At 38.8% G+C, this 27,681-nt stretch overlaps 2 protein-coding genes across 6 annotated transcripts in view; one reads left to right on the plus strand and one right to left on the minus strand.

Annotated features, from left to right (window-relative positions):
• The first annotated feature begins 50 nt into the window (after positions 1-50).
• LOC114351900 (uncharacterized) lies at positions 51-1,445 on the plus strand. Its single transcript, XM_028303248.1, has 2 exons — positions 51-89; positions 258-1,445. The coding sequence occupies exons 1-2, from the start codon at positions 51-53 to the stop codon at positions 1,443-1,445; spliced, it is 1,227 nt and encodes a 408-aa protein (XP_028159049.1).
• Positions 1,446-1,703: 258 nt separating this feature from the next.
• LOC114351876 (T-box transcription factor TBX1) overlaps positions 1,704-27,681 on the minus strand; it is a 38,482-nt gene continuing 12,504 nt past the window's right edge. For 2 of the 5 annotated variants that reach the window (XM_028303222.1, XM_028303221.1), the window contains exons 2-9: positions 15,045-15,148; positions 13,912-14,034; positions 12,752-13,005; positions 12,161-12,317; positions 10,915-11,070; positions 9,395-9,462; positions 4,440-4,583; positions 1,704-2,812 (exon numbers count right to left, since the gene is read on the minus strand). In XM_028303222.1, coding sequence (XP_028159023.1) covers positions 2,755-2,812; positions 4,440-4,583; positions 9,395-9,462; positions 10,915-11,070; positions 12,161-12,317; positions 12,752-13,005; positions 13,912-14,034; positions 15,045-15,148 — 1,064 coding nt within the window. In that variant the 3' untranslated portion in view covers positions 1,704-2,754. The remainder of the gene's footprint in view (positions 2,813-4,439; positions 4,584-9,394; positions 9,463-10,914; positions 11,071-12,160; positions 12,318-12,751; positions 13,006-13,911; positions 14,035-15,044; positions 15,149-27,681) is intronic. The other 3 variants (XM_028303225.1, XM_028303223.1, XM_028303224.1) reach the window with 3 other exon arrangements.

A 27,681-nucleotide genomic window follows, 5' to 3' on the forward strand; every position in this document is an offset into this window, starting at 1 on the left:
CATGTATAAAAGCAATACATGTAACAATTTGATAGTACTTCGTATCCACCATGGCACCCCTATTTTTTATTCTGGCGTTAATAGTTCAGGTAAATATTTTAATTTTAATATTAATTGTAATTATTCAAACATTTTTCCTTCATTTTTAAAATTATTATGAGTCCTTTATTAAGCCAAAAACTTTATAGATTATTATGTATGTAAATAACTGTATCTTCATTTAAGACAAAGTCTTAAAACTGAATTCTTTTTTTCAGTCCTCATTCATATACGCAACAGATGACATTGACAAAGAAGAATGGGAAGACACCAGTCGAGAAATTCTCAAATCTGCTCCCGGGGATATGAAAATAAAAGAATTTAGAGCTACAGACACCGACTGGATTGATATCTTCTCACTCCCGAAGCAAAATCTTCACCAAACTTCTTCAGCGGCTAAAATGGCCTCGGTAACCAATTCAGACAAACCACCAGCAGAACAACTGGAAGATATCAAAGAAATGGCCAACCAAATAACACTAGCTATCCAAAGCGAGATGGCCAACCTTTTGTCCTACGCATTGAGAGATTGCGAGAAGGAATACGATGAAAACAGCCTGAGGAAGAAAAGATCACTTGAATCCCCAATGGACAGCTCCCAACTTGTCATGAGATTGCTGAAACACATCAAGAACAATAACGAATATCAGAACATTGCAATCGAAAAGATGATGTCCGCTCAAGAAATCGCTGATAAATTCGGAATCGAGTTCAACCCCGACCCTGAAATCCTGTCAGACCTCGCTGTAGCTACTAACAAACAAGCTGAAGAACTCACCACTATACTGAAAGACGCTTACGACTCAAAGAACGAGACGAAAGAAATCGAATTCATTCCAGTAAACAACGAAACTTCAGTCAAATCCACAGAAAACAACACATACTTCGTGTACTCCGTACCAGAAGCAGAAATAATCGCGCATCAAAATTCTTTGCCAAGCTATGAATACGTGCCAGAGTTCATCCAAGAAAGACCACCAGTGCATGTCCATTACGAACAGCATCCTCACTACAACTATCACAGCCACCCTTATGAGACCCAGATAGTGTCGCCTCCTCACCAAATGCATCAGCAAAGACCTCCAGTAAGCCACATGCCTAACTTCTACGAGCAATTTACTCCAGCTCCTGAGTACTACTCTCCTTACTACCCAATGGAGCCTGTCACTACCACGACCACAATTGTCTTTCCTATTGAGGAGCTGGTTGAGCCAGAACCAGAATTAGTAGGCGAGGAGTTCGAAGAGACAGTATCGTCTAAGGTGATCGTAGAGCGTGGTGATGAGCCAGGATCGGCTACAGTGAACCACGTCATGACTTACACAGTGGGAGAAAAGTCGCATTTCAAGAAACCACAGATTGAGAACTTACCCCAGCAAATGCAGTACTATTTCTTTTTAATGTAAACTTGGAATAATAACACAATGTATAAAAGAAAAAACTTCTCGATTGCTGAATATTCGAACGGATTTTGACATTAAATTATTTAATACTTCGTCAGATATTAAAAGAAAATTAAAAATAAGAAAAAATCTTCCAATATTCATGAAGAAATGCTTCTTTCGTCCAATTTGTGTTAATGAGGATTAATGTTATTTTGTAAATAAAGAAATCTATAGACTTAAATGAATTTTAATTTAATGTAATAAATACATACTCTTACCACTAAATCTTTACATTTAACTTAAAAAACACCTTTGGTTACAACATTTTGACGGTAGAAATTTCAAAAATGTTATGAAAATCTTAAATTCCTACCGTAGATTTGGTTTCAAATGACTGGTTTACACTCAAAATTTTCATTTTTCAGTAAACAATAATTTTAGTCAGAGATTTATAAGTATTTATTCTACCTTTACTAATTTTCATAATAATTGGCACCAAAAGAACTTAAATCTAATACTTATTTTTATATTTGGTAACATTAAAATATCTGTTTAAACTAGAGCTAAGTAAACAGTATCACTTATAAAAGGCACTGTTTCCATCTTTTTTTGGTTTTAAAACTTAAGCTATACCTTACTAATTTACAAATAACTTATAAATATATTAAACTCTATTTCACCTTAAGTACAGTGCTTGTTCTTGCCTTCGATAATAAGTAATATCTGTATTTCCGTGCTTTAACACGAATCAAAGATTAATTTAATAAAGCCTGTCACCAGCATAACTTCTGAATTAGGCTTACTTATCTTCAAGAAACAAATAATTTTAATACTAAATTAGGATCCATCATTACCTACTCGTATGACAACGTTTTAAGATTCGGGTAATTCTCGTTGCGGTCGTCGTATTTAACACTGTTAAAATGTTGATTCAAAAAATATTTTTCTAACCTAAAAGTGTAGATGTGATCCTGAAGAACTGTTATTACTTAAACCATTTTTTTAAAATAGAATAGAATTTATTTATTGCTTTTTCTGTGTACAGTTTAAGTTTTAATTGTCATAACCCAGAAAATATTCCCCCGGCAAACCTATTTGACTCTAGAAAATCTATTTAGTTTACTTACTACGTGTCCTTTCCTTTTTTAATGACTTCCTACATTTGGTATGTTTTCTTTGGCACCCCAAATCCTGTACTATCCTAATAATAATTGTTCTTCCCATCTTTTATCATAAATACTTATTTTTACATTCTCTACAATATACATTCACATCCATCTGTTGTCTTTCCTCTCATTCAAAACTATCACATAGCGACCCCACGCGTGGGCTACCTGTGGGCATAGTACGCGCTGTAAGCACTATTGTGGCCGGCATGAGGTTGGTACCTGTAACATTAACAAAAGATTTTTAATATGATATCCCATTTCGAAACCCTTTAGATTCCAAAAATCAGAAATGTTTTTTTTTAAGTTGTAAAAAAGTAGAAAATATTAATTTACAATAAAATATTTTCACAACTAACGCAAACTAAAGTTGCTAAGTAGAAAATATTCATTTACATTAAAATATTTTCACAACTAACTCAAATTAAAGTTGCTAAGTAGAAAATATTCATTTACATTAAAATATTTTCACAACTAACGCAAACTCAACTCTTGGATTGGAATTGGAATTATGCTGAATTTGACTTTTTTTGCTTGACTACATTACGCTTTTTGGATCACTTTGTTTTTTGAGACAAACTTCAAAAGTGTAGTTAGGACATTGCAAGCCTCGGAAACTATTTCTACCTCTCGTTCTTACTAAGTTTAAGCAGAGCAATCTAAACCGCACTTATGCCCGTTTTCACCATCATTCCCTAATTTTTAAGTAACCCCTTTGAAAACAAACTTCCTGGTATGTGTCACTGTGTGTGTATAGGGGTCACTTAAAAATGAGGGATTGATGGTGAAAACGGGCATTAGACTCTTGATTGGGACATTGTTGTACGTGATTATGGTTCCTACTATTGCAACTTCTGTGCAATCAGAATCTACAGCTTGATCGCAAATAAAACCCTATCAGTGAAAGTTTGACGGACGGTTGAAAAAGGTGGACCAACTACCCCATAAAGGTACCAGGAAGGCGCTGGATGCAGGCCGCTACCAACCGGTCACTATGGAAATCTTTGGGGGAGGCCTATGTTCAGCAGTGGACGTCCTATGGCTGAAATTATGAGTGAAAGTTTATACCAGAGTCAAACATCATTAGAGATCGGCCTCTCCAGTACATAGAGGAGATTAAAAGCTCGCTTGAATAAGCAGTTTTTATCACCATCATCATCATCATGTCATTTAGTCTCATCTGCAGCATGACCCTCTAATTTACCAGTAGCAAATGAAGGATTTGGCCTACACTCCATTGTAACCATGCTGATAATGTACATTTTGACACTAACAGCCGGTCCCTAAGGACATTTTGACACATGCACATTCAAAATCATAATCAAAAATCAAAATTCTCTTTATTTGTTTAGACTAATTAAATTAGTTCTTGCAAATCGTCAAATGCTCTTAAGGAGCCTACACATGTCTCATTCTTTTTTTGCCCTACCAGCGCTTCGAGACAAACATTTGGCAAGTGCTGAGAAGAAGCGCCGCAACAAACTCAGTCACCACTGTCTGCCGGTTTAAAAATATAAAAAAGTAGGAAGTTACATACATTCAGAAGCAAGTTACTTACCACGCGCTCGCGTTGATAGAAGGTGGCCTTTAAGACGCCCATCTAGCACGAGACCGCGTGGCAGTTTTGAATATATTTCTTTAGTGCCGTGCTAATTTCTAGGTTAAATGTTGCGTTTTGATACATATATTTTATGTCAGGTATATCTTTCCTTGACCAGTCCCCGAAGGCAGCGCCTGTTCACAGACATGACGTGTTGAGCGATATTTCGCATTGACTACCCACTCTCAGAATGGCTAGCCAGACGGGTTGAGGAGGCAGCAGTTTTTATAAATAGATCTTTTTACTTACCGTACTGGATGAGCATGGGTAGCGTACAAAGGTCCGCACGCGCTGGGTTCCGCAGCATACGGCTGACTTAGTTGAGGGCAGGGCTCCGGGGCTGACGGCTCACGGCGTCTAGGAGTGCCTCGCTGTTGAGTCTGGTCGGGAGGGCTGGAAGGAGAATGGTGCATTTGAGACTGAGGTGACGATGATGAGAGTATAAACCGATGAAAAGATGTTTTTTATGGGTAAAAAGGCAGGCCGACCACAATCGCACCTGGTGCTAAATGGGATGCAGACTAGGATGGTACATAATATCTGCCCTGTAAATGCGTACTGGGAGACTAGAAGAATAAAGTTATGTTTGAAACTTACTACCATGATGGGGGGCGAAAACCGATAAAAGACTACAAGTAGGAGCTTCTTAGTTCCTAGAACGCAAAATGATGCTATAACAGGACTATTTCCATCTCTCTCATCGCTGATACTTCTGGGTAGTAAGGATTTACAGCTTGACCGCCAACAAAAACCTATCCAGTGACGGTCAAGTTTGCCCAGTTTCCCGATAACCGCTACAAAGCTAAGTTAAATATATCATGCTCATGCTAGGAATGGGTTCACCATAAAACATGGGGTTACAAATTCAACAGTGACAACATTATTAGGGCTTTTTTCGCTTCAATTTCAACACTGCCTACTCCTTAATTCCGAATATAAACATTTTTTTTAAATAACATCCGTGTTATTTAATTTTTAGCGTTAAGAGTCGCATCTCAAACTAATTGAGGTTCAATTCCCGCCTTAGGCAGTTCGATTTTTTCAAGTTATTTATAATTTTCAAACATCCGTGTTTTTCTACGATCCATAATTTAGTTTTTGCTACCAATAAGTGAACCTGTAAAAATATAAATTAATCAATCAACCGATTCCCCGAAAATCAGAACAAAAACTGATGAATGGGAGTTCAGTTTCTTATAATGACTAAAAGCCAAGCTAGATAAGTCTTACAAAAATAAACACGGCCATTTATTACGTCGCCGAAGACAGCGAAAAAACTGATCGCCACATGTACAAACATTGGAGCGGGACAAAAAAGGATGGCGGAACGGGACAAAAAACTTGAATTATAAACTCGAATGTCTTCCTGGTGAGATCGATTAATATCTGGGACTGTCGTGCGATAGCCATTTGTCGTGGGCTGTCAAAATAGAGGATTAACACGGAGGCCGTAATACGACCCCGCCTACTGGGCGGGCTGCAAGGATCATGGTCATATTTCAAGAGAGCTAATTAACTGTCATTGCTATCTTATGATAACTTTTTTAAAATCATAAACTTAGTTTATCTTAGCACATAATTTGTTTCTAGTCCTAGGCTAGATGACTATGATAGATGACTACAAGAATTGATAACCTCCTCCTTTTTTTGGAAGTCGGTTAAAAACAAAACAAAAATTAATGTAAGCAAAAAATAAGACCAACTCCTTAATCAGTGCATTAAAAAGTAAAAGAAATAGGTTTTTTTTTATTAACTCAAATAATACTAAGTAAGTACATTTTTAAAGTTTTTTCAACTTTAAAAACTTGAAACTTGAATCGGTTAAATACTTGAAAGAATCTGAAGGTTATTTTGAGTGTCTTTCGGCTACGGCATAGCAATCAATATAGCATTAATTTTATTTTTTTCCAAATACACAGCAAAGAAGAATACACATTCCAACTCAGTGATTGGTCAGCTACAAACTTGTACAGCCTGCTGAATTAATTTCCCTCGAGTAGCCAATGCAGCGGCCAGAACGGCAGTAACGCGCGGTGGTAAACAATCTTTGTTTATGGTAGCGTTGTTTATATGTCGCANATACATTGAATGGTTATGGTACTTATGGCTACATTGTTTTAGTTGTAAAAGTTTAATGGGTACTTAAAATAGCTTGTGTAAGAGCCTGAGAAAGGGTTTTTGAAACTCTTGTAGAAACTTAATTAGGTAGGCTTCCGAAGACTTACATTTTAAGTGTGTGACAGGTCTAAAGGGCTCCCAAATCCATATACGACTAAAGCGCAAAATTGTAACATGCATTGTCTATCAGTCAACTATTGATAAAATAGAAAAGTTTTAGATAGTACTTTTTAGACCATAAAGGCAGGTATTTAAGTTTTAACTCCAATTCCATCTAATAATACCTAAGTAGCTATATTGTACAACTTAGAGTTCCTAGATAACGAGTAGATAAAAGACCCAAACTTTATTTCTAAATTAATGTAACTTACTGAAGTTACAATAACTATTATATCATTTGGAGATCTACAACGTAACACCTACAACCTACAACTAATGTACAATGTAACAACCAAAATTAGATCATTGCATTACATAAACCAACCCGTATACATTTTTACGAGCAGCGTTCCACACGCCAACACAAACACCCATTTTATGCACCAATAGCGAGCTGAAGCGTACCAGAAGCACTATTATTCAGCTACAAAGTCTACTGATTGGTTGCTAATGTTTATGTAAAGTTTAGACAAAACTATGTAGTGTAGACTTAGCTAATTTTGGAGAAGATTTAGTAGTACACACACCACAGTTGGGGCACACTGAAAACCAGCGTCGTGGCCCTCACCGGGGGCCACGGCATATGCTGAGTGGGGTCCCATTGCGATGGGCATCGATGTGCGACAGGGTGGCACTGCTCAGTTTACTTTCTCTTCCATTGTATGTTTTATGTCATCTCTGTCTTATTTGCTTTTTTTTTATTTACCTCTTTTGTCTTTTGTGATGTCCATGGCAATAAATGTTTCTTTCTTTCTTTCGGTCTTTATATGCAGGTGAAACAGTTGTAATTTTAGGCATACCTACACTAGTATTTTGGAGTGCCTAGGCCTGGTGGTTTAAAAAGAAAATGTTATGTAATGTTAAAGACTATGTTATGTATAAGTGTAGTGCTAACTCAGTCAGTACTAGCGGTATTTGAGCGGCAAGGAAGGGGTGACAATCACATAATATTATGACTTGACAGAGCATACAAATCTAAAGCTTATCTGAAGTCTCGTTTGACACGTTTGCTCCCGTGTTGCTCCCATACCTCAGGCACTGAGTAAGTTAGGTGCTAGATCTGTAGATTTAGTTTTAACGTTCTTATTATGCTCAATATACACTCGACGTCAAATAAATCGCACCTCCCGCGACAAGCATTTTCAAACGTATGCATCCCCACTTCCCACCAATATTGGCACAATTTGAAAGCCTAGTTCTAAACTTCATTTCATTAAAGGAAAGGGGTTTACCCCAAAAATGTGTCTTTAGAAGGATCCAGAGTCACTTCTTCAAAAAATAGGTAGTTACGCTTGAGCCAACTTTTATGGCTATAAAACTGTTAAGTTGGGATGAATCGCTACCCATCTGTTAAAGAGGACACGTGTGATCATTATTTGGTTTTATAACCATAAAATTTGGTGTAATTGATCCCAGAGGTGAGCACAAAGTGAGGTCTTTTTTCAAGTCACTTTTATGGTATATGTTAATCATTTATTAAGAAATTAAATGTGTTTTTCTTTAAGGATATTGATTGGGCTTTCAAATAACACCAATATTGTTGGGGCACCATGATTGTGTCAGAAGAAAATCTTTAAAGTTCGCGTCGCGGAAGGTGCGGTTTATTTGATGTTGAGTATATTTTAATCAAACGACTCCCTGTAGCTAGAGCGCTCATAGTTAATGTCACCACGGCGACCACCCTGTGGCTATCGCTCATAAACTATCAATCCATCCACCACTTTTACCCCAACCACATAAAACTCTTTTATGTTTAAATAAACGAAGCCACATTTCTGTAACATCCTCCATGTCACAACAATAATGAATCAACGCACTACAAAACAAAATGTCCCAACTAAAACTGTTCACAACGCAAGGACATAGAGTTTCAACAGCCGGTGACAATTTACTTTTACGACGCAGCCATAGAGTAAAGAGTTACGGGGACAGTTATGGCGGACATGCCTCGTTTCCCGCTCCCGCTAAAAAGAAAAAATGGCGGCGCTCAAACTTTGAAATTGATGGTTCGTAAAATAATTTTAGTTTCCTTATAATTGAATGATCAAACGAACTTACCAAGTGAAGTTCGATCTAAATTATCCTGTTTTCGCCGAAGAGATTTAAGCTTTATATTCCACATTTTTACAGTTTGATTCAATTAATCTATATCTCTTGTTTGTGGCCCCACTTGGGTAAAAGCCTCCTCCATCTTTTTCCACCTTTCCCTGTCGCTGGCTATGTGCATCCAATTTTTCCCTGCCTTGTTTGTTATGTCATCGGCCCATCTTTTCTTCGGCCGTCCTACGTTTCTTTTGCCTTTTGGGCCTTGCCATTTTGTTGTTTGATAGGTCCACCTCTTATCTTTATATCTTGCCAAATGACCTGCCCAGTTCCACTTCTGCTTTAGGCTAAATTTAAGAGCATCTGATAATTTAGTTTTCATACGGATGTCTGTGTTTCTAGTCTTTTGTATTCTTCTTAGTTTTAAGATACTTCTCTCCATTGCGTGTTGACAAGAGGAGATTTTGTTTTTTACTCTTTCCGTAAAGACCCATGTCTGGCTAGCATAAGTTAGGCTCGTTCCTCTTATACAAGGCAGAAACAAGGGTATCAATCAGGTCATTTAGCCAACTGCAGGACCACAATCTGTTCTAATTTACCAGAAACAAATGAAGGATTTAGCCTATACTCCCCACTATAGCCATAATTATGGCTTGAGGAGATGAAGGGATTTTTTATTTAAAGACCGTTATATCACTCACNAATCTCGGAGGCGAAAGCAGGATAATTGTGTTCATCTGTCCGTTTAATTACTATGTAGGTGTCTTCAAAGTTTATTTTAATAACATTTTAAATCGAGGTACTTACATTTCGAAATAAGACAAAATGATATTGAGTAGGTAACATATTTAGTTAGATTAGTCAAGAAAAAAAGATGGACTTACCAGTCATCGGGGTCGCAGTCTCTGAACCCTTTTGCAAACGGATTGCTCGCTATTTTTAGTTGCGTTATCTGTAAAAGATAAGTTTAGTTTCATTTTACGTGGAACGAAAATGTGAATATTCAACTTATACATTAGAAATTGTACTGAAATTATCAACGTTGAACACGTAGTACGTACACACTTAAACATAAGATATCAGGTACCTTCTGAATTCGTATTATAGAGAACACTATCAGGCTTAGTTATTTAATTTTTAGCGTTAAGAGTCGCATCTCAAACTATCAGGCTATAACTATCAGACTTACCGGAAAACTGTAAGTTTTTTAAATACAATATTCACAAGGCCCACACTATACCCACAAGGTGGACTGACGACCTCATAGAAATTTCAGGAGAAGTTGGATGCAGGTGGCTACCGGCAAATCTGGAAATTATTGGAGAAAGGTGGACTGACGACCTTATAGAAATTTCAGGAGAAGTTGGATGCAGGTGGCTACCGGCAAATCTGGAAATTATTAGAGAAAGTCTGCGTTCAGCAGTAGACGTCCTGTGGATAAAATGATGATGATGAATGACAAGTCACTCACCCTATGGTTCTGATAAGCGGTGACGGCCGTGAAGCCGGTCTCTGGGAAGACGAAGGTCCTAAAGGGCACCCCGGGTACCTCTACTAGATACTCTCTTTCACATAGCTAGATATAGATACTTATCTGGTGCCTATCATCTGGCTTCAGCCTAGCGACCGCTATCAAGCTCACACAACACAAAAATGAAACTGCTTTAAAAACAATATACTCAAGACACTCACCCTATGGTTCTGATAAGCGGTGACGGCCATGAAACCGGTCTCAGGGAAGACGAAGGTCCTGAAGGGCACCACCCCGGGTACCTCTACTAGATACTCTCTTAAACATAACTATCTTGCCTTGATACCTTCTGGTTTACACATACGCTTATCTGGAACCTATCATCTGGCTTCAGCCTAGCGACCGCTATCAAGTTCACACAACACAAAAATGAAACTGTTTTAAAAACAATATTCACAAGGCACTCACCCTATGGTTCTGATAAGCGGTGACGGCCGTGAAGCCGGTCTCTGGGAAGACGAAGGTCCTGAAGGGGATCACGCCGGGCACCTCTACTAGATACTCTCTTAAACATAACTATCTTGCCTTGATACCTTCTGGTTTACACATACGCTTATCTGGTACCTGTCATCTGGCTTCAGCATAGCGATCGCTAATAGCTCACAGCACAGAACTGAAACTGTTTTAAAAACAATATTCACAAGGCACTCACCCTATGGTTCTGATAAGCGGTGACGGCCGTGAAGCCGGTCTCTGGGAAGACGAAGGTCCTGAAGGGGACCACCCCGGGTACCTCTACTAGATACTCTCTTTGACATAGCTATCCTCCTTCTGTCTTACACATACGCTTATCTGGTACCTATCTTCTGTCATCAGCCTGCGACCGATTTCAAGCTCACAGCACAAAACTGTAAATATTCACAAGGCACTCACCCTATGGTTCTGATAAGCGGTGACGGCCGTGAAGCCGGTCTCAGGGAAGACGAAGGTCCTGAAGGGCACCACGCCCGGCGCCGCGCTCTGACCCTCCGCTGGGAGGTACACCACGTGCAGACGAGGCTGGTAGCGGTGCATGGAGTTCAGGATTATCTACGAATTTGGGAAAATGTACCGTGAATCTCTTAAATACTTTATCATTACCTGCCACAGGTGACATAACAATAAATTTGATTTAACACGAGCTGAACTTGTCGCCTAGTTATAAAAATGTCTCCTTAAAGTAGCAACTCGAAACCCATCCAAAAAGACGTTTTTTCATAAAGTTAATACGTAATTCTGGAAAACTTTTCTAATTTTGCCTCCATTTGCATGGGCCTTTGATCTCCATTTCAATTCCTAATATTTTTTGGTCAAACAGAAAACACCCAATCCCTAGATAGAAAGACCTAAAGTTGAAGCATAGTTATTTTCGAAAATAACTATGCTTCAACTTTAGGTTCAGTTGCAATTACCTACTATCTACAGTTGGATAAGCTATTGGGATCTTAATATGTCCATAATTATTGATCCACAGTTTCGTTCTAGTTCAACTGGTGCACCTACAAATCATCTATCATCAGTTCGTTCGTTCGTTCGTTCGTTTCAGCCGAAAGACGTCCACTGCTGGACAAAGGCCTCCCCCAAGGATTTCCACAAAGACCGGTCCTGCGCCGCTTGCATCCAGGTACCTCCCGCGACCTTCACCAGATCGTCGGTCCACCTAGTGGGAGGCCTGCCCACGCTACGTCTTCCAGCTCGTGGTCGCCACTCAAGAACTTCATCATCAGTTCATCATCTATAAACTGTCGTCCAGCTGGTTGTTGGTGAGCTTCAGCTTGTCGAAAGAGACGAGCTGCCTCATCCAGTGTACGCGGCGGGGACACGGGGTCTGCTTTAGCCGCTCCTACCCTGTCAGTTGTCAGTAACTCACGTGTCCATTATCGTCCAGCTGGTTGTTGGTGAGCTTCAGCTTGTCGAAAGAGACAAGCTTCCTCATCCAGTTTACGCGGCGGAAACACGGGGTCTGCTTTACCCGCTACTACCCTGTCAGTTGTCAGTAACTCACGTGTCCATTATCGTCCAGCTGGTTGTTGGTGAGCTTCAGCTTGTCGAAAGAGACAAGCTTCCTCATCCAGTTTACGCGGCGGAAACACGGGGTCTGCTTTACCCGCTACTACCCTGTCAGTAGTCAGTAACTCACGTGTCCATTATCGTCCAGCTGGTTGTTGGTGAGCTTGAGCTTGTCGAAGGAGACGAGCTGCCTCATCCAGTGGGCGCCGGGCGCAGGCGAGTCCGGGTGCACGTGGATCCGTGGCGGGGACACTGGGTCCGCTTTACCCGCTACTACCCAGCTTGAGCTGGACAAACAATGTATGTTAGACTTCTTTGATATGAGTTTAAATATTGAGATGCTTATCAGAAGCCTGCCAAACTAGGATGCGCGCCATGACAAAATCTAATCGTCAATTTTAGACGACAAATGTATGACTTTAAAATCGATAAAAATGTGTCGTAGCGCTTGGTACTATTACTTATTCTGTGGTAGCGCGCGTCCTAAGCCTACGGGTAAAATAATGACGTATATTGATGCTTTTCCATAAAATACAATGGTTATTGACATCAGAAATTTAAAACTTTCAGTACATGGACTCAAACGATATTTTAATTTAGTTATATGCACTTGTGTGACCATGACTAAAGCAAATGTAAGAATGGCATCAAGGAATGGTAATATCAAAAGTAGCATTAGATAAAGCAAAATAAAGTTATTCTCGAAAATGCTAACACTCACCTGTGAAAAGCGTATCGATACCGCTTATCGTCCAGCGGCACAAAATCGACTAGCAGCAAGTAATCCGCATTCGGCAGTAGCCCTCCCAATCTAGCTTGCAGCGCTGGGAACATCCTTCTCCCAGCCTTGGTGACGATCATTTCAGTTCCGAGCTCGTGGAAGCTACGCCAGAGCGCTGCTAGCTCCAAGGTCGCGGTGCATCTTGCAACTGCAGAGTGCAGCGTGACGTTCTGCGAGGACACCTGCAGAGAAAACTGCTGATGAGGCTTAGAGTGACTGCCTTCGACAAGTAGATAGTGCTCAAATTAGTACACCGGGTAAAGAAGGTTAAGGTTAAGATAAAATCAAACAACAAAGTACGGACTAAAAGTTGATCAAACCAAGGACAGTGTTGGACGTTTAAAAAGACAATCAAGATGAGATCAAGGTCATCTCAGAAAACTACTAACTACTGAATCTCAGAATAACTAGTGAGCATCAATGATAAAATCCCTACATCACAACGCCAGCGACCAAAATATTATGTGAAAAGAAATCAAAAGACTGCGATGGGCGCTTGTGAGTTGAGAAACAGACCAAAAGACAATAAAGCATCATCAAATTCCGGCCTTGGTGACGATCATTTCGGTTCCCAGCTTGTGGAAGCTGCGCCACAAAATAATTGATCAATCCAAAAGTACAAAAAGCATGAAATACTTTACATTACATTACATTAACAAGAGACGAATAAAAGGTAGAATATGAACAGTTCAAACCTGGACCCTGGGAGGCTGCGGCGGGGGCGCCGGCTGCGCGCCGTGGTCCCGGCACGTGCTCTGACTGAGGGCTTGTAGCGGCGAGTACGTACTACGCGCGCATAAGGTCCCCTGGGAAGGTAGAATATGAATAGTTCCAACCTGGACCCTGGGAGGCTGGGGCGGGGGCGCCGGCTGCGCGCCGTGGTCCCGGCACGTGCTCTGACTGAGGGCTTGTAGCGGCGAGTACGTGCTACGCGCGCATAAGGTCCCCTGGGAAGGTGGAATATGAACAGTTCCAACCTGGACCCTGGGAGGCTGCGGCGGGGGCGCCGGGCACGTGCTCTGACTGAGAGCTTGTAGCGGCGAGTACGTGCTACGCGCGCATAAGGTCCCCTGGGGAGGTAGAATATGAACAGTTCCAACCTGGACCCTGGGAGGCTGCGGCGGGGGCGCCGGCTGCGCGCCGTGGTCCCGGCACGTGCTCTCGCTGAGCGCTTGTAGCGGCGAGTACGTGCTGCGCGCGCATAGGGTCCCCTGGAAATATACCTGCTGCTATGATACAATGTATACTCCCGTAGACAATTCCCATTTTCCCGTTCGTGATAATTTCCCAATCGCTCTTGCAGACAACATTAAACGAATTCATTTGTAATTCTAATGAAAATGCAGTAAGTGACAAATAAATAACATAAGCATAATTTCCTTGAAAAAAATTGTAATTGCTTCTTTGTATAAGGGTTAAAAAATGAAACAGAACTATTCCCACCACCACCTTACAGCTTGACTGCCAATAAAAACCCAACTAACGAAGGTCAAGTTTGTCCCGGAGAAAAGTAAACTGTCATTGGACACGCATCAAAATTAATCAGGAAAAAATAGGACGAGTTCTAAGTTCAGGTTCGACTTCCCTCCAATGTAAAGCGGACAAACCGAAAGTAATGGACACTTAAAAATGTAGGTCTGTAGAGCTTTAAAAAATAGGCAACACGATACTAAAAACTTTTCTGGTCACAAGCCGTAATGTTCAAAATTAGTAGTGGTGACTGTTTACTATTCCTTTCCACCCCTTCTTTATACCTATGTCGAAAAATGGCTGGCGTAAGCTTACTCAGCCTGTATTGAGTTGTAAAATAATTGGGGATACTTGTTTAATTTAACTTTTATTTTACTTTTTTGTAAATATTGTATTTTTTGTATATTATCATAGTTTTTAGTTTGTAAATTACCTGCACAAATCAATAACATAACATGTAATGAGGGCTATCGTTTTAGCGCTCACCAGTTAGCGCCACTGTAGAGTATGGTCCCGTCACTTGCTAGTAGGTAGCGAAGACAGTGGCACCAACTAGTGAGCGCTAAAGTGGTAGGAGGACTATCGCATTTGCACTCATCAAGATGGCGCCACTGTAGAGTAAGATCCTGTCAATCGCCAGGGGTGCCAACTGTTAAGTATAAAAACGATAACCCTCATTGTTTATTGTTCCGAATAAAGGTACAGTCACTTGCAAAAAAAAATCTACATCTCTATTATTTACAACTGTAAAGGATAAACTTACATCTCTGATAGGGTGGTGCAGAGGCGGCAGCACCGGCTGCTCGTGCTCCCTGCCTCGGCCGGTCTGCGCGAAACCCCGAGGACACTGGCTGGTTGAGACGATGCCTGTGGACAATAAAAAATTATTGAAAAAAAAGTAGTGTCTAGTCTCTCCTCTCACACACAAAATCTTTTTATCGCAATAATTGCGGCATCTGGGTACAAGTTTTACGAAACCGTCGGTGAGCCATTTTTACCCGACTGCGCCAGAAGGAGGGTTATGTTTTTTTTTATTGTTCTGTGCACAGGGCTCACCTTTTACTTTAAACAGTAAAGCAAACTCGACAAAATTGCACATTACTCAAGAATGATGATTTAAGTTTCTCGTTATAAACAATTTCGCAATGCAGCAAAATTCGACACGCGTTTTTGTAAGTACTACGTAACCATGGAAGTACTTTTGTTTGATTAAACCTAAGTTCCAATTTATAACTCAAAGAAACACGAGACTATTAAGATCTGCTTAGATTTCAGCAAGACGCGCAATAAAATTTGATTTACTGAAACTGGTTATCTGCAGAACTACAGACGTTTTCCTTTTCGCTGGTTTTCTGGTATAATAAATGGCTTTCCTACGACAAGACCGTCAAAAATTACACTTTTGCGTGAAGTGTTGCACATTGAGTTATAATGTACTACGTACTAGAGAAGACATGTCAACTAGACTGTTTCTGGCACGTAAATAGGTCCACGGACCGAAATTCAATTAGTATGTGCTCAGCGGTTGCTGTGATAACACGCTTGAGTGCTGTTTTGTTTTTTGAAATATGCCATCCTATAGACGAAAATACTGTTCAAATAACTCCAGATACATATTAAGTAAAAATCAAGGAATGACTTTTTACCATTAAGTTGTACATTTATGCACTTTAAAACACTAATTTAATTTTAATTTGTTAATTACAAGGCGTCACCGCGGCGGCAGCCATTTTACGAAAATTTCAAAGAATAAAAATCGCAGACTTGACACTGACGCATAAATTAGTATACGAAAGGAAGGTTAAATACAGCAATAAAAAGATTTTTTTAAAGATTATAAGCACTTTGTATTGCACAAATTACTAATAGTCCCGTCCAGCCCCTTGTGTTAAGCTAAATAAGCTTGGGTTACGGGTGGGCTCACACAATAGTCGTGCGGCATCATGGATCAAACTTGTTTGAATCTCACTGCTGTTGTTCGTATGCGACTGGTTAGTTAGTAAATCACCCTAATTATTGACACCTAGCTCACGAGATAGGCTAAAATTATAATAATTGTACAGTGTGTCTGGTCACCAGTGTCCGACCCGTTAGGGCGCAGTAATATGATCAATTTAATCGACAAATCCAGTATTAAAAAATTACAGCTATTTTAATTTTTTTAGTTTCTGAGTCCGGATGGATTCATTTATTTACCAAATCTACCGATGTACAGGACCTATGAGTATAAAAGTGATTCGTTCGACAGCTGAAAAAGTAAGCAATACGTTGTCATCAAAAGCTTCCATTTAAATTTCTTAGAAACACTTGGTAAAAAAAATGATGCTTCTTTTTAGATTTTTCAATGTTACAAAAAACTAGAAAGTTTTACATTTTTAGATGCACTAAGTCATTACCTAAAAACTGATATACCTTGGCTTTAAATCAACTAGTCTAGGTGCTAGCTACACAGGAGATGCAGCGGTGAAAAGGAGAGGTGGGAATAGTCCCGTAACTTCTACCTCACAGCTATTATACGTGTACTCAACCACTGAGATAGTTAACAATAGAGACAATAAAATAACTGAAAGTTTCTGACTTTCAGTTATTTTATTGGTTCTGGAGTGAAGGCGTGGGTCATCCCTAGCTTTGTTCCTACCGTGACGAGTGGGAATTTTTCTAAAATCTCAAGATGGACTGACTGAAGATAGCAGGAAGACGCTGGGTGCAGGCCACTATCAACTGGGCGATGTGGAAATCATTAGAGGAGGCCTTTGTTCAGCAGTGGACGTCCAGTAGCTAAAATGATGATGACGATGTTTCCTTACAGTATCCAATTCAATAGGCAGAAACTAAACGTAAACGAAGTGTCGCCTCTGTAATGGTATCATTATCTATAACTCATAATATTTCGTGCGCTGTTGGATGACAGTTTTAAACTAGAGATGGGTAATTTTTTTATCGAATTAGAAAATACCAGTTAACGATTCTCAAGGCGATTATCGATTACATTAGATTTTAATCGGGAAGAAAAATAATTAATGGCTTAAGCATCAGTATGAAGCCCATACGCACTTGTAGCACAAGTAACACGATTAGCCTCAGTCCCCTCAGTTGTGAATTCGGAATCGCCAGTTGTAATTTTAAAATCGCATCACAGAGTGAAGTAACTAACACCAAAAAACGGCAGAGCGAAGTGATTTCGAATGTTTCAACTGCTACGTTTTGTCACTTGTCTAGGAGGGCTAATTTTAGTCTAAGGGAGGGGAGCTTAGATTACATTACAGGAAACGCACAATATAATAAAAGAAAATAATAATAATAATAATAAATGCTCTTTATTGTACACCACATAAAAAGAAACAGAAAGAAAATAATAAGAGAATAATGTAAGTAGCTGAACCTTTTTGCTATTGAGCACCATGAAAATTTAACACAATTTAGCCGATTTGTTTATTTTCACAATCGTTTCACAATGTCTATGATGAGGCGACCCCAGGAACGTCACTATTCGTGCAATCCTATCAATGAAGTACGACATTTTCTGGTGCAGATTTTATCGCCATAAATTATGAAACTTGATAGTCATAGATTTGACTGACAGCTGTCCGTCAAATTCCCGCCCCGCACCCCGCACTGTACATATTTTGTTCGCGATGTCTGTTCTATACGTAGTAATATTACTTCAATGGTGTTGCATACCATTGCACGCTAAACACTAAATCGAAAACGCACTGATTGTAAATTCTGTCAATTTATGATAAACTAGAAACTAGTTGTAAACTAACTTAGTAGTTAACTACCTAACCATATTAATAGAGTCACTGAATAAGCATTAGTGTTGAAAATAAATATGCAAAGGCAGGTATACCGTATTATTCACCATCACGTTGCGTTGTTATTCTGTTAATGTCGACAAAACACTTTTAACAATACACACTAACTTCTTCTCTCACGATTCGCAAACTTAACAAACACTGAAGTTACAATAATCTATATTCCTGAAAATATCATCAACAGCACATTTTCACAAACATTTGAATAATCACTGTCAATCAAAAACTTTCGAGTTTACATTAATCTCGATTAAAAAAATGTACTAGAAAAAAAAACGCGGTTTTCAAAAACTAAAACTTTTTTTAGCACAACCACAGACAATAAAACATGTTTGACTTCCCGCGCGTTTTAAAAACAAATAGTTCTTTTTTCATTGGTCATAAACCCGTGCGTCCACGGGCGGACATCTCACTCAACTAATTGCTATAATGGCGGGAACTCACGACCGGAATGGTCGCAATAATTTTCATCGGTTGATGTCAGCTGCATTATAAATAAGACGGGCGATGAAAACTAAACGCGTAGAGGCGACAATGATCGCCGTTTATTTTGAACTCGTTTATTTTTGTTTCTAACCGGTTTGAAGTCGGGAAAAGTTAAGCGCGACGGAGTGAATTACCATTTGCAAAGACCATGTTAGTATTCTTTTTTCCATGCATCCCTTCGTCAGTTCCATGGTAGTTAACTGACGAAAGGATCTGTGGAAAAAACATGCGAAGCAAAGCCTCTAGAAAATCCTAGCATACAAATAAAAATACAGATTTTTTTTTATTTAATCAAATAATCAAAAGTCTTGATTCTAAATGGTCAATATTTTATTTAACAAAATAACAGGTAATTAAAGGCGCTTAAGTAAATATTGCTGTGCTACGAAAAGCCAAATTAAAGCAATTCACTGCTTTCCAGCAAATACAAAATTACTTTCTCAAAACTGTATGTGTAAAATAAAATAATATTTTGTAATGAATTTGTATTTTGTAGTCATAAAAATAAAAATGTTTATCTGAACCTTAAATTCGTGATATTTCTCTTTGGTTCACATTAAAGGTGCCCGGTGCATGTAGTAGGAAGCGATAAATTTTTTCGCGAGCTGTTGAGTTAGAGTTAATTGTCAGTTTATGAGTTATTTCTGGTGATAATTTGTGTGAGCATATCAAGATATTTTTATGATCAGAAGGTATTATTTTGGACAACAGTGAAGAGTTAAATTAAACTTATAGTATAACTCTAGGAATTCCCGGCCCAGTGGGTGCTTAAAAGGGCACCGGGTGCTTAAACAGGAGTTGCAGTGGTGGGAACTAGGGTGGTGGGAGATAGGCTAGGCCTTTACACTCGACAAAGATCCTGTCACCAGGAAAAACTTCTTTCTACATTTTAAGGAAGATATTACTTCATGCAAAACGCATCGTGGGACGTCCACCTACAAGGTGGACCGACGACATCGTAAAGGTAGCAGGGAAGCGCTGGACGTAGGCCGCTACCAATCGATACCAACGATCAACATGGAAAGCATTGGGGGAGGCCTATGTTCAGCAGTGGACGTCCCATGGCTGAAATGATGATGATGATGAATGATTACTTCATGTGACGATAAATAACTTGAAAATATCGAAATTTCTAAGGCGGGAATCGAACCCACGACCTTTCGCTTGCCGGGCGACTGCTCTTCCATCTGAGCTACTTAGACACTGGATGAACCCGTCGAAATTTTCAAGTGTAATACGCTGTTGCGGCCAGCGAATCTCATGCTCATAGTATAACTAGTTAGTTGTTGCAATTCACTAACCTCTGTGGTTTGATGGATGAAAAACAAATAAGAGAACGAGAAAAAAAAGATTGCTAAAATCTTTGGATAGAAGATCAAATTATGGGAATCGGGCGTAAATCGAGTGAGCTTTACATGTGTGGTGGCTCGCTACTGTTCGTTTTTCAAAAGTTTTGATAGACATTACACTATCGTTATGTGCACGTACACGTACACACACAAACAAAGCTCCCTCGTCTTCGTGAGTTGCAAGAACTATACACGATTCTCAGGATCCTAGAATACAGAGGTTAAACATGCAACGAGGAAGCATCATCTAACGTAACCAAACAGTTGCAGACGTTCAAGGAAGATTTGTCAGATCTGGCTGTGTTTTGACCGCTGATTGACTGATGTTGCGATGCTGTACTATTCCGGGATCGCTGATTCGAGCTCCGATTGGTTTTGATTGTATCTGTGCCAGTAAATCGATGGAACTATTAAGATTATGTTTTCAGTCTCAGTTAGCATTTGCACACACATTCAAATTATTTTAAAAAGACGTCCAGAATTGTTGCAAACAATGGTCTGTTCGGTACAAGTGACCTTTCTGTTTTTGCCTACTAAATGTGATGCCCATACTTACTATTTGTTAGGTTTACCCCCTTTTTGGAAAAGCTCTACTTTTTATTTATATAATTAATTAAAATGCAAGTGAGCATACAGATAGATCCAAAGCGCTCACATGCCCAATTTGAAATTATTATATTATCAATTTTATTAGATTTTAAGAAAACTTCGATGTCAATTTTATTGTAAATAAAGTCGAATTCAAATTCAAATTATTTATTTGCTCAAAAAATAGAGTAAATACCTACATAAGTGGTGTTGTATAGGTGTTGTTGTGTACTTAGGTTTTACTAGTATACTTCCTCATACGACTGTTACTTATTCTCTGCTATTAGACCTGCTGTAGGTATATGTAGAGAATTCGAAGGCCCATGAGCTTAAAAACTTGGTTAACAACATAACTGGCAGAGATTGGTGGCATCAAGTTTGTCTCATGTACCGTATTTGTATTTATATGGCATTAAAAAAAAGTAAGTTACTATCTTTTCTAGTCTCTAGATCTTTTCAAGACTAAAGAATCAGATGCCTTCCGCAAATACCTCTGTATGTGTCGATGGCTCGTTAGCGGGGCTCGCGGGGTATGCTGACGTGTGATCAAAGCCGGCAGTACCTTCTATTTGTAAACCACATGAGTGGCTGCATGACTCATAGTACTTAATTGCTGTAGGATAAATATTTGCTAGTTGGTATGGTCTCTAGACGCACTATAGTGTGCTTGAAGATTCATAAAACTAGACCGGACTGGTTTAAGTAATCTGTAAAGATTTTGGAACATCTGAAAAGAGATTAAAAAAATTAAGCAAAGGATAAGTTTATAAAAGAAATGTAATATTTTAGAAGTTTTAGAATGTCTTTAGAAAGTAAGCTACAGCTTCTCCGTTTCCTAACTTACTTAGGCTGAGTTGCACCACCTAAGTTTGACCGTAACTATGACTATAACCGGTGCTTTTTGTAAGAAGTTTGACAGATTTTTGATGTTTGTCAAAGTTAAAGTAAGATGGTGCAACCCAGCCTTAGTTTCAGAGTGTTATCTGAAGTTATCTACGAGTAAGTAATAATAAATTATCGAAATCGATAACTCTTTCATGATGCGAACAGCTACTGGAATTAACTGCCTGCTGCTGTCTTTCCCGAACACTATAATCCGTGCCTTTTCAAGGAGATAATGAATAGGCACTTACAGGGCAGTTATGTACCATCCTAGACTGTAACTCACTGCAATAAATATTTTCTTACTTTCTTTCTTTCTTTCTTTCTTTCTTTCTTTCTTTCTTTCTTTCTGTCTTTCTGTCTTTCTTTCTTTCTTTCTTTCTTTATTTCTCTCTTTCTTTCTTTCTTTCTTTCTATCTTTCTTTCTATCTTTCTTTTAATTGCGGTCAAATACCTGCCTTGTGTTGCAATAAAAAAATATTTCTGAATACTAGGGACTTTTTCTGCCGGATCTGATACCTAATACATTTTTCTTTGTTAATGCTTTCAGGAACCATGTTAGCTGGTGACCAAATTCACTGATATTCACATTAATTGGCCCATTTGTTATGTCAGTTTTAATGTATCACGGACCATTACCAAGTAGAAACTGCTCCAAAAACTCTCTAATAACTGCTGCTACGACTGAGACATCCCCGTCTCATTAAAAGGCCCGAAATAAAACTAAATACGATTAATAAGCGATAATTTATGTTAAAGTGTAATACGGCTTTGTTTGCGGTGGGACGGGCAATTTGTATCGGCCGCGTATAAATCAAACGCCGCGATGCGCAAGCGTCGCACGTGCGTTACAGGGCTGGTAAGAGAATAGGTAACATCAAACATGATTATTATTATAAATTTTATTTAGGGGTAGCTGACATAGAGATTGATCATCATGATTCTTGGACCCGGGAAACGAATTTACAAATACAAATAGCACTATAAGAATAGGAGCACTGGTTTAATACCTGAGCTACCTAGAGATCAATCAACTAAGCATGTTCTAATTTCCATGTCCAACTAACAACGATGCCGATGAAAAAATTCAATGATGACTCAAAAAAATACAAGAAAATGTAGAGATTTCAGCGGCCAAGCAAGAAAAAAATTTGCACTAAAACAGAATCCGCTTAGGGACGCATCACATTAAGGCTTCTTTCTGGACAGAACTAGGCTGTGTTTGAATCCATTTTGAAGACTGACAAGACAGAATTCAACGCTAAAAATTTCATGATTATTTTATAAGTAATCTTAACCAAGATTTACAGCAGATTTTTGTAGAGCTCAATAATTAAGTTACTGGAATTGTCACCCCTAAACCGCACCTCTAGATTTATAGCGCTCAATATTTCCAAAATCTAAGAAAAGGAGAGTATGAAAAATCCTATCCTACTAATACATACATATACACAATTTGATAGTTTGGTTGCTGAAAGTGACAGCCCTATGCGTCTAAATTTTAGCTCAATCGTTTGCAAAACAGAAGTTTATCCTTCAAAAATAGAAGAAAATACGAAGATATTGGTTATACCTACCTACCTAATAAAGCTCCTGGAAGTGTCACCCCTAAACCGCAGTTGCAACCGGAGCGGCGCTCGCGCACCTCTAAATTTATAGCGCTCAATCAATGCGGATTTATTGCTGAGGAAGCGACACCCGTTTTGTTGGTCGCTTAATATAGAACAAATGCCAGTATAATTGGCTGAACAACACCTGAGTAGAAGCGTATTTTTAATACATTGTCTTAGTTTGCTTAATAATGTGACGAAATAGGTAGAGTGGTGTTTTGGTAGACAACTGATTTTGTACTTTTGACCTGGAAGACGTAGGATTTTATTGGGGTAAATTAGAGGTATAAATTATTATTTATAAAGTTCACATTTAATGTTGTGCTTTTGAATTTAGCTCTATAATTTAAACGAATTTCTGTCAAACCTGTTGTGGAACCTTTGGATCAATAAAATGACTGTGCTACCATCTTCGTTCATTCTATTTGAAACCGACTTGTATAAGACCGCTTTCACATCAAGGCATCGGAAGCGCGACAGCAGGATTATAAAAACGCTGCTGCCGCGCTCTCTATTTTATGAAATTACTTATCAGTAACAGTACAGTACTTATCAGAATGTAGCGCGGTTGTCACGCGACTGTCGTGCTGCTAAAGTCACCTAAATGTGAAAGTGCCCTAATAGTTATGTCTCTTGTCTATTGTATGAAGTAGCGTGACGATTCGCCAAAAATGTCATGTATGTCTAAATTGGCTATTAATTTGACAATTCGAGGTAGAACGGCGCGCCCGGCGCGACTCCTGTCGTCCATTCGAAATTTATTGTCATTTCATTGCAGCTTCTGTCCAGTTGACTCTTGATTCGGCTAACTTTAGATTTTATTGAGCTGAATTAGGAATAGAACCGGTATATTCCGATCATTGATTAAGTTTGCGAACGAAAATGAATGGTGTGATGGAAAAGAAATAAGTTTCTTATCAATATTCTTCTTGCACTTTATTCCGACTTATGAAACTGATTATCTTGCAGGTCACCCACAAATACTCAGCGATATTGGTGAGGTAGAAAACGCAGTGTAAATGAATACTATTCCTCCTTTTTGTCTTCCGAAGCTTTTTTTCAGTTTTCAGTGGCACCAATTAGTTTTCATGACAAAATTATCACGGACTCTTGTCAAAACAGTAGAAAAAGTTAATTACTGCATAAGAAGACTGCCTTCTTTAATGTTTTTAAGAATAATATTCCCGTTAACCCCTTGTGGTTAGCTAAATATGTTTGTGTTACGAGTGAGTTCAACACAATAGTCGAGCGGCAGCGGAGATCGTACACCTTCACTGTTCAACTAAGTATCGTCGCTTTAATTTAGCACTTTGTACCCCTTTATCGGTCGTCATCACGGTCACCGGTTGCATCACCGACATTGATTTGGCTCATCACTCGGCGCTGCTCAGGAGTAACAGTTGTTATGGGTGGTGATTGAGCCAAACGCCCACCGCCTCTTGGCTGGCGGCTGCTTTCAGGTACGCTTGGCTAATGATAGTGGTTTAGCTGTGACGTGCAAATATTATGTGCATAATATGCATAATGTCAAAGGCTGAATGTAGGTATAGATAGTTCAGTAATGCGAGTAATAATTTCAGTTCAAAAGCGAAATGAATACTCGCGCTCGTCGCAACCACTAATGATGATTCGTTATGCGTGATGTTCATTTTTGACTGTAATTCTTAACTCATACACACGAATGCACGATATCCAGAATCACTCTAGCGTGAATCCACAGAATACTTGGTTGAGAACAATTATTCTACACAAAACATTAACTTTACTAAAAGTGCTCTAACAGCCGCTATGCTAAGAAACGGTTCCTCGATTCGACTACTAGAAGACAATCCTCAATTATTCTTTAAGGATCAACCTCAGTTAAGGAATCTCTTTCGTAGAGGAAGGGCTAGTAAGAAAAATTCTACCTCTCAACCAGAACCAAAAGGTTACTATCGTATTTTTAATTAAAGTAGGTATTAATGCCCAAATAGATAGGCCACATATCAGTGGATTCATTTATTTTAAAATTCATAACTCCCCAAACTAACTAACGCAATCAAAACAAACATTTGAAACTTTCAACGCAATTAATTAGGATATAAATTAAATCGAACATTACCCCGCATCCTCCATTAGGGGGCGTCCATAAATTACGTGAGGCTTTTAGGGGGGGGAGGGGGTCAACGAAAATCTCACTAAATCTCACGTAGGGGAGAGGGGGGGTCTCGGAAAATATCACGTAATTTTTCCCGCAAGAAATAGAGTAAAATTGCCAGAAAACTGGGTTATTGAAGTAAAAAAATTTTTTTTAAAATGATTTTAATGACAATTTATTAAAAACCGTCTAATCAAATTAAACTAAAAATGCCTCCATCTGCATTTGTGAACACTAAAGATGCAGAATAAATGTCGAAATTAAGAAAATTCGAAATTAAAAAAAAACGTCGTCAGCATCGCTATTCCGTAATAAATTGGCCAAGTGCGTGTCGTGCCACGCGCAGTGTAGGGTTCCGTAGTTGTCTGTCGTTACCACAATATATTTCAGAAGCAAGCAATTACTTCATCTAAAGTAACTTTTCATATTTTCTTCTAAGGAATTTTTACTGGTTAAGAAATTGTATAATACATGAGTCAAATGACTGCTATTACTCTTAAACTAAGTAATGTATCTTAACCGTTATAGTTTTCCTTCATCTTCAAAAATTCATCCCCACTTTACATGCAGGGGAGCTACCCTAGAAATTTTATTTTACCGTTTTGTCGGCGTGATTAATATACATACCTTCACAAAATTACAGCTCCCCAGTGCCAATAGTTTCCAAGCGAAACCTCGGACAGACAGACATACATATCGAAACTATAAGGGTTCCTTGTCAGGACTACGGAACCCTAAAAAATGACATAACATAAGTATGAAAATATTATGATTGTATTCGTAGTTAAAGTAAGCAATAGTCAAATTTGACAGATGTCAAATGACAAGTGGTTAAATAATAGAAAAAAATGTTTTTTTAACAATGTTTAACTTGACTTTTAGTACATTTTTTAACTATTAGTTTACATTTTTATTAATGTTTAACCATTAGTAGCAAAATTTAACAATTAGTTATTTTAACTGTGAATCAAAAAACTGGTCCTAGGTTGAAGCAATTGCTTGTCTTACTAAACGAGGGGAAGCTACGGAACCCTGCATTGCGCGTAGCACGACACTGGGTTACTGATTTTTTCATATAAATCTAATATACTCGAAGCATAGACAATGCAAAATAGGCATTTTATTAAATATCACGTGAGATTAGGGGGGTGGGGGAGGGGGTCAGGCAAAATCTCACCAAATCTCACCAAGGGGGGCGGGGGGGTTGAAAAATGGCCAAAATTGTCTCACGTAATTTATGGACGCCCCCTTACCGAAAAGAATTTATGTGAGTAACTTGAGTTTTATTTATTTCTGAACTAAACAAGCTTCTCCTGCGACTGCGCTTGCGTGAAAGACAGAGGTTGGCGAATATAAGCATAAATAATATTATCTACTTCATTATAAATATTGGAGTATGAGTTTATTATAACTTTGTAGCTAACCTATCGTTCTAATTTATCTATCCATTTGGATAATCTAAGAGCTAAAAATAAAATAAAATGAGATTGTTAATTTTTTTCTCTAACAAGACCATAATGTTCCACTGTTGATAAAATGTTGATCCACGAAGTTATTTTTACGATGCAGTACGGGTGGAATGGCGACGGATTGTGAAGCTTGCCATCAAACCAGGTGTGACGACCACGACCACTCTGCCAAGTGTAGCGACGAAGAAGAAGAAGAATAAGTGACGTCTGATGATCTTCCAAAGATAGGTAATAATTACTTTAAGGGTGATTGTATCATATCTTACAGCAATGGTGGACAGTTTCACTTTGGAGCCATATTTATTTATTCCTTGGAATTCCACTAAATGTCAAAGGTATAAATCCTCCGATACGCCGTGACAAAAAATACATCTTTTGGAACTCTTAATTGCGGGGCTAAGTTAGTATAGAAAAGGATTTTGATTGAAAGTTTTGTATAAAGTGAGTCCGGGCTTGTAGTGGTAAAACTTTAAGGGCTATATGTACATATTTCACCGGGACACCATGGCGGCGCAACCAGTCGCCGGCTACCAACAAAATGTATACAGCCCTAAGAGAGTTACTCACCTGGTGTCCGTTTGGTTGCGCAAAGCTATATTTCACCGGGATACCATGTCCCGGTGAAATATAGTGTTTAGTACATGTAGTCAGATTAGGTTGTGGGATTCTTTCTAGGCAGTGCATTTTCGCATGACAACCGCCCTATGGAACCGCTGGAAAGGAGTATCTTTGTTCAATAATAACCGGAACAAATAGACGTAGACTAATTAATAGACATTTGTTTTGTAGAATAGCTCAAATACTAACAATACAATGCAAATAAAACATACTTTAACTACCTTGTTTTTCTTGTGTTGTTAAATATCAGAGCTTTTACTGAATACTTTTGTAAGAACCACTGAATCCTTTCCACACAACACAGCCATGATACAAATGTGTAAAGTTATGAGTAAGGGCGGGAAGTGTCGCCCCTGCCCCGGAGTAAATCAAAGTGCGCGCGCGCATCGGTATTGTCTTACGAAATAAAACAATTCGGTTATTTCAGGCAGGGCTGTCAAAGAACT

The sequence above is a fragment of the Ostrinia furnacalis genome, unplaced genomic scaffold (assembly GCF_004193835.3).
Source record: "Ostrinia furnacalis isolate ACB-3 unplaced genomic scaffold, ASM419383v2 OfSCF1217, whole genome shotgun sequence".
NCBI classification, from domain to species: domain Eukaryota; kingdom Metazoa; phylum Arthropoda; class Insecta; order Lepidoptera; family Crambidae; genus Ostrinia; species Ostrinia furnacalis.

Bases quoted from the DNA above. Each gene is read 5' to 3' on its own strand.
- LOC114351900 (XM_028303248.1), top strand. From the start codon at position 51: ATGGCACCCCTATTTTTTATTCTGGCGTTAATAGTTCAG. The intron at 90-257 runs GTAAATATTTTA...TCTTTTTTTCAG, and splicing joins TTCTGGCGTTAATAGTTCAG to TCCTCATTCATATACGCAAC.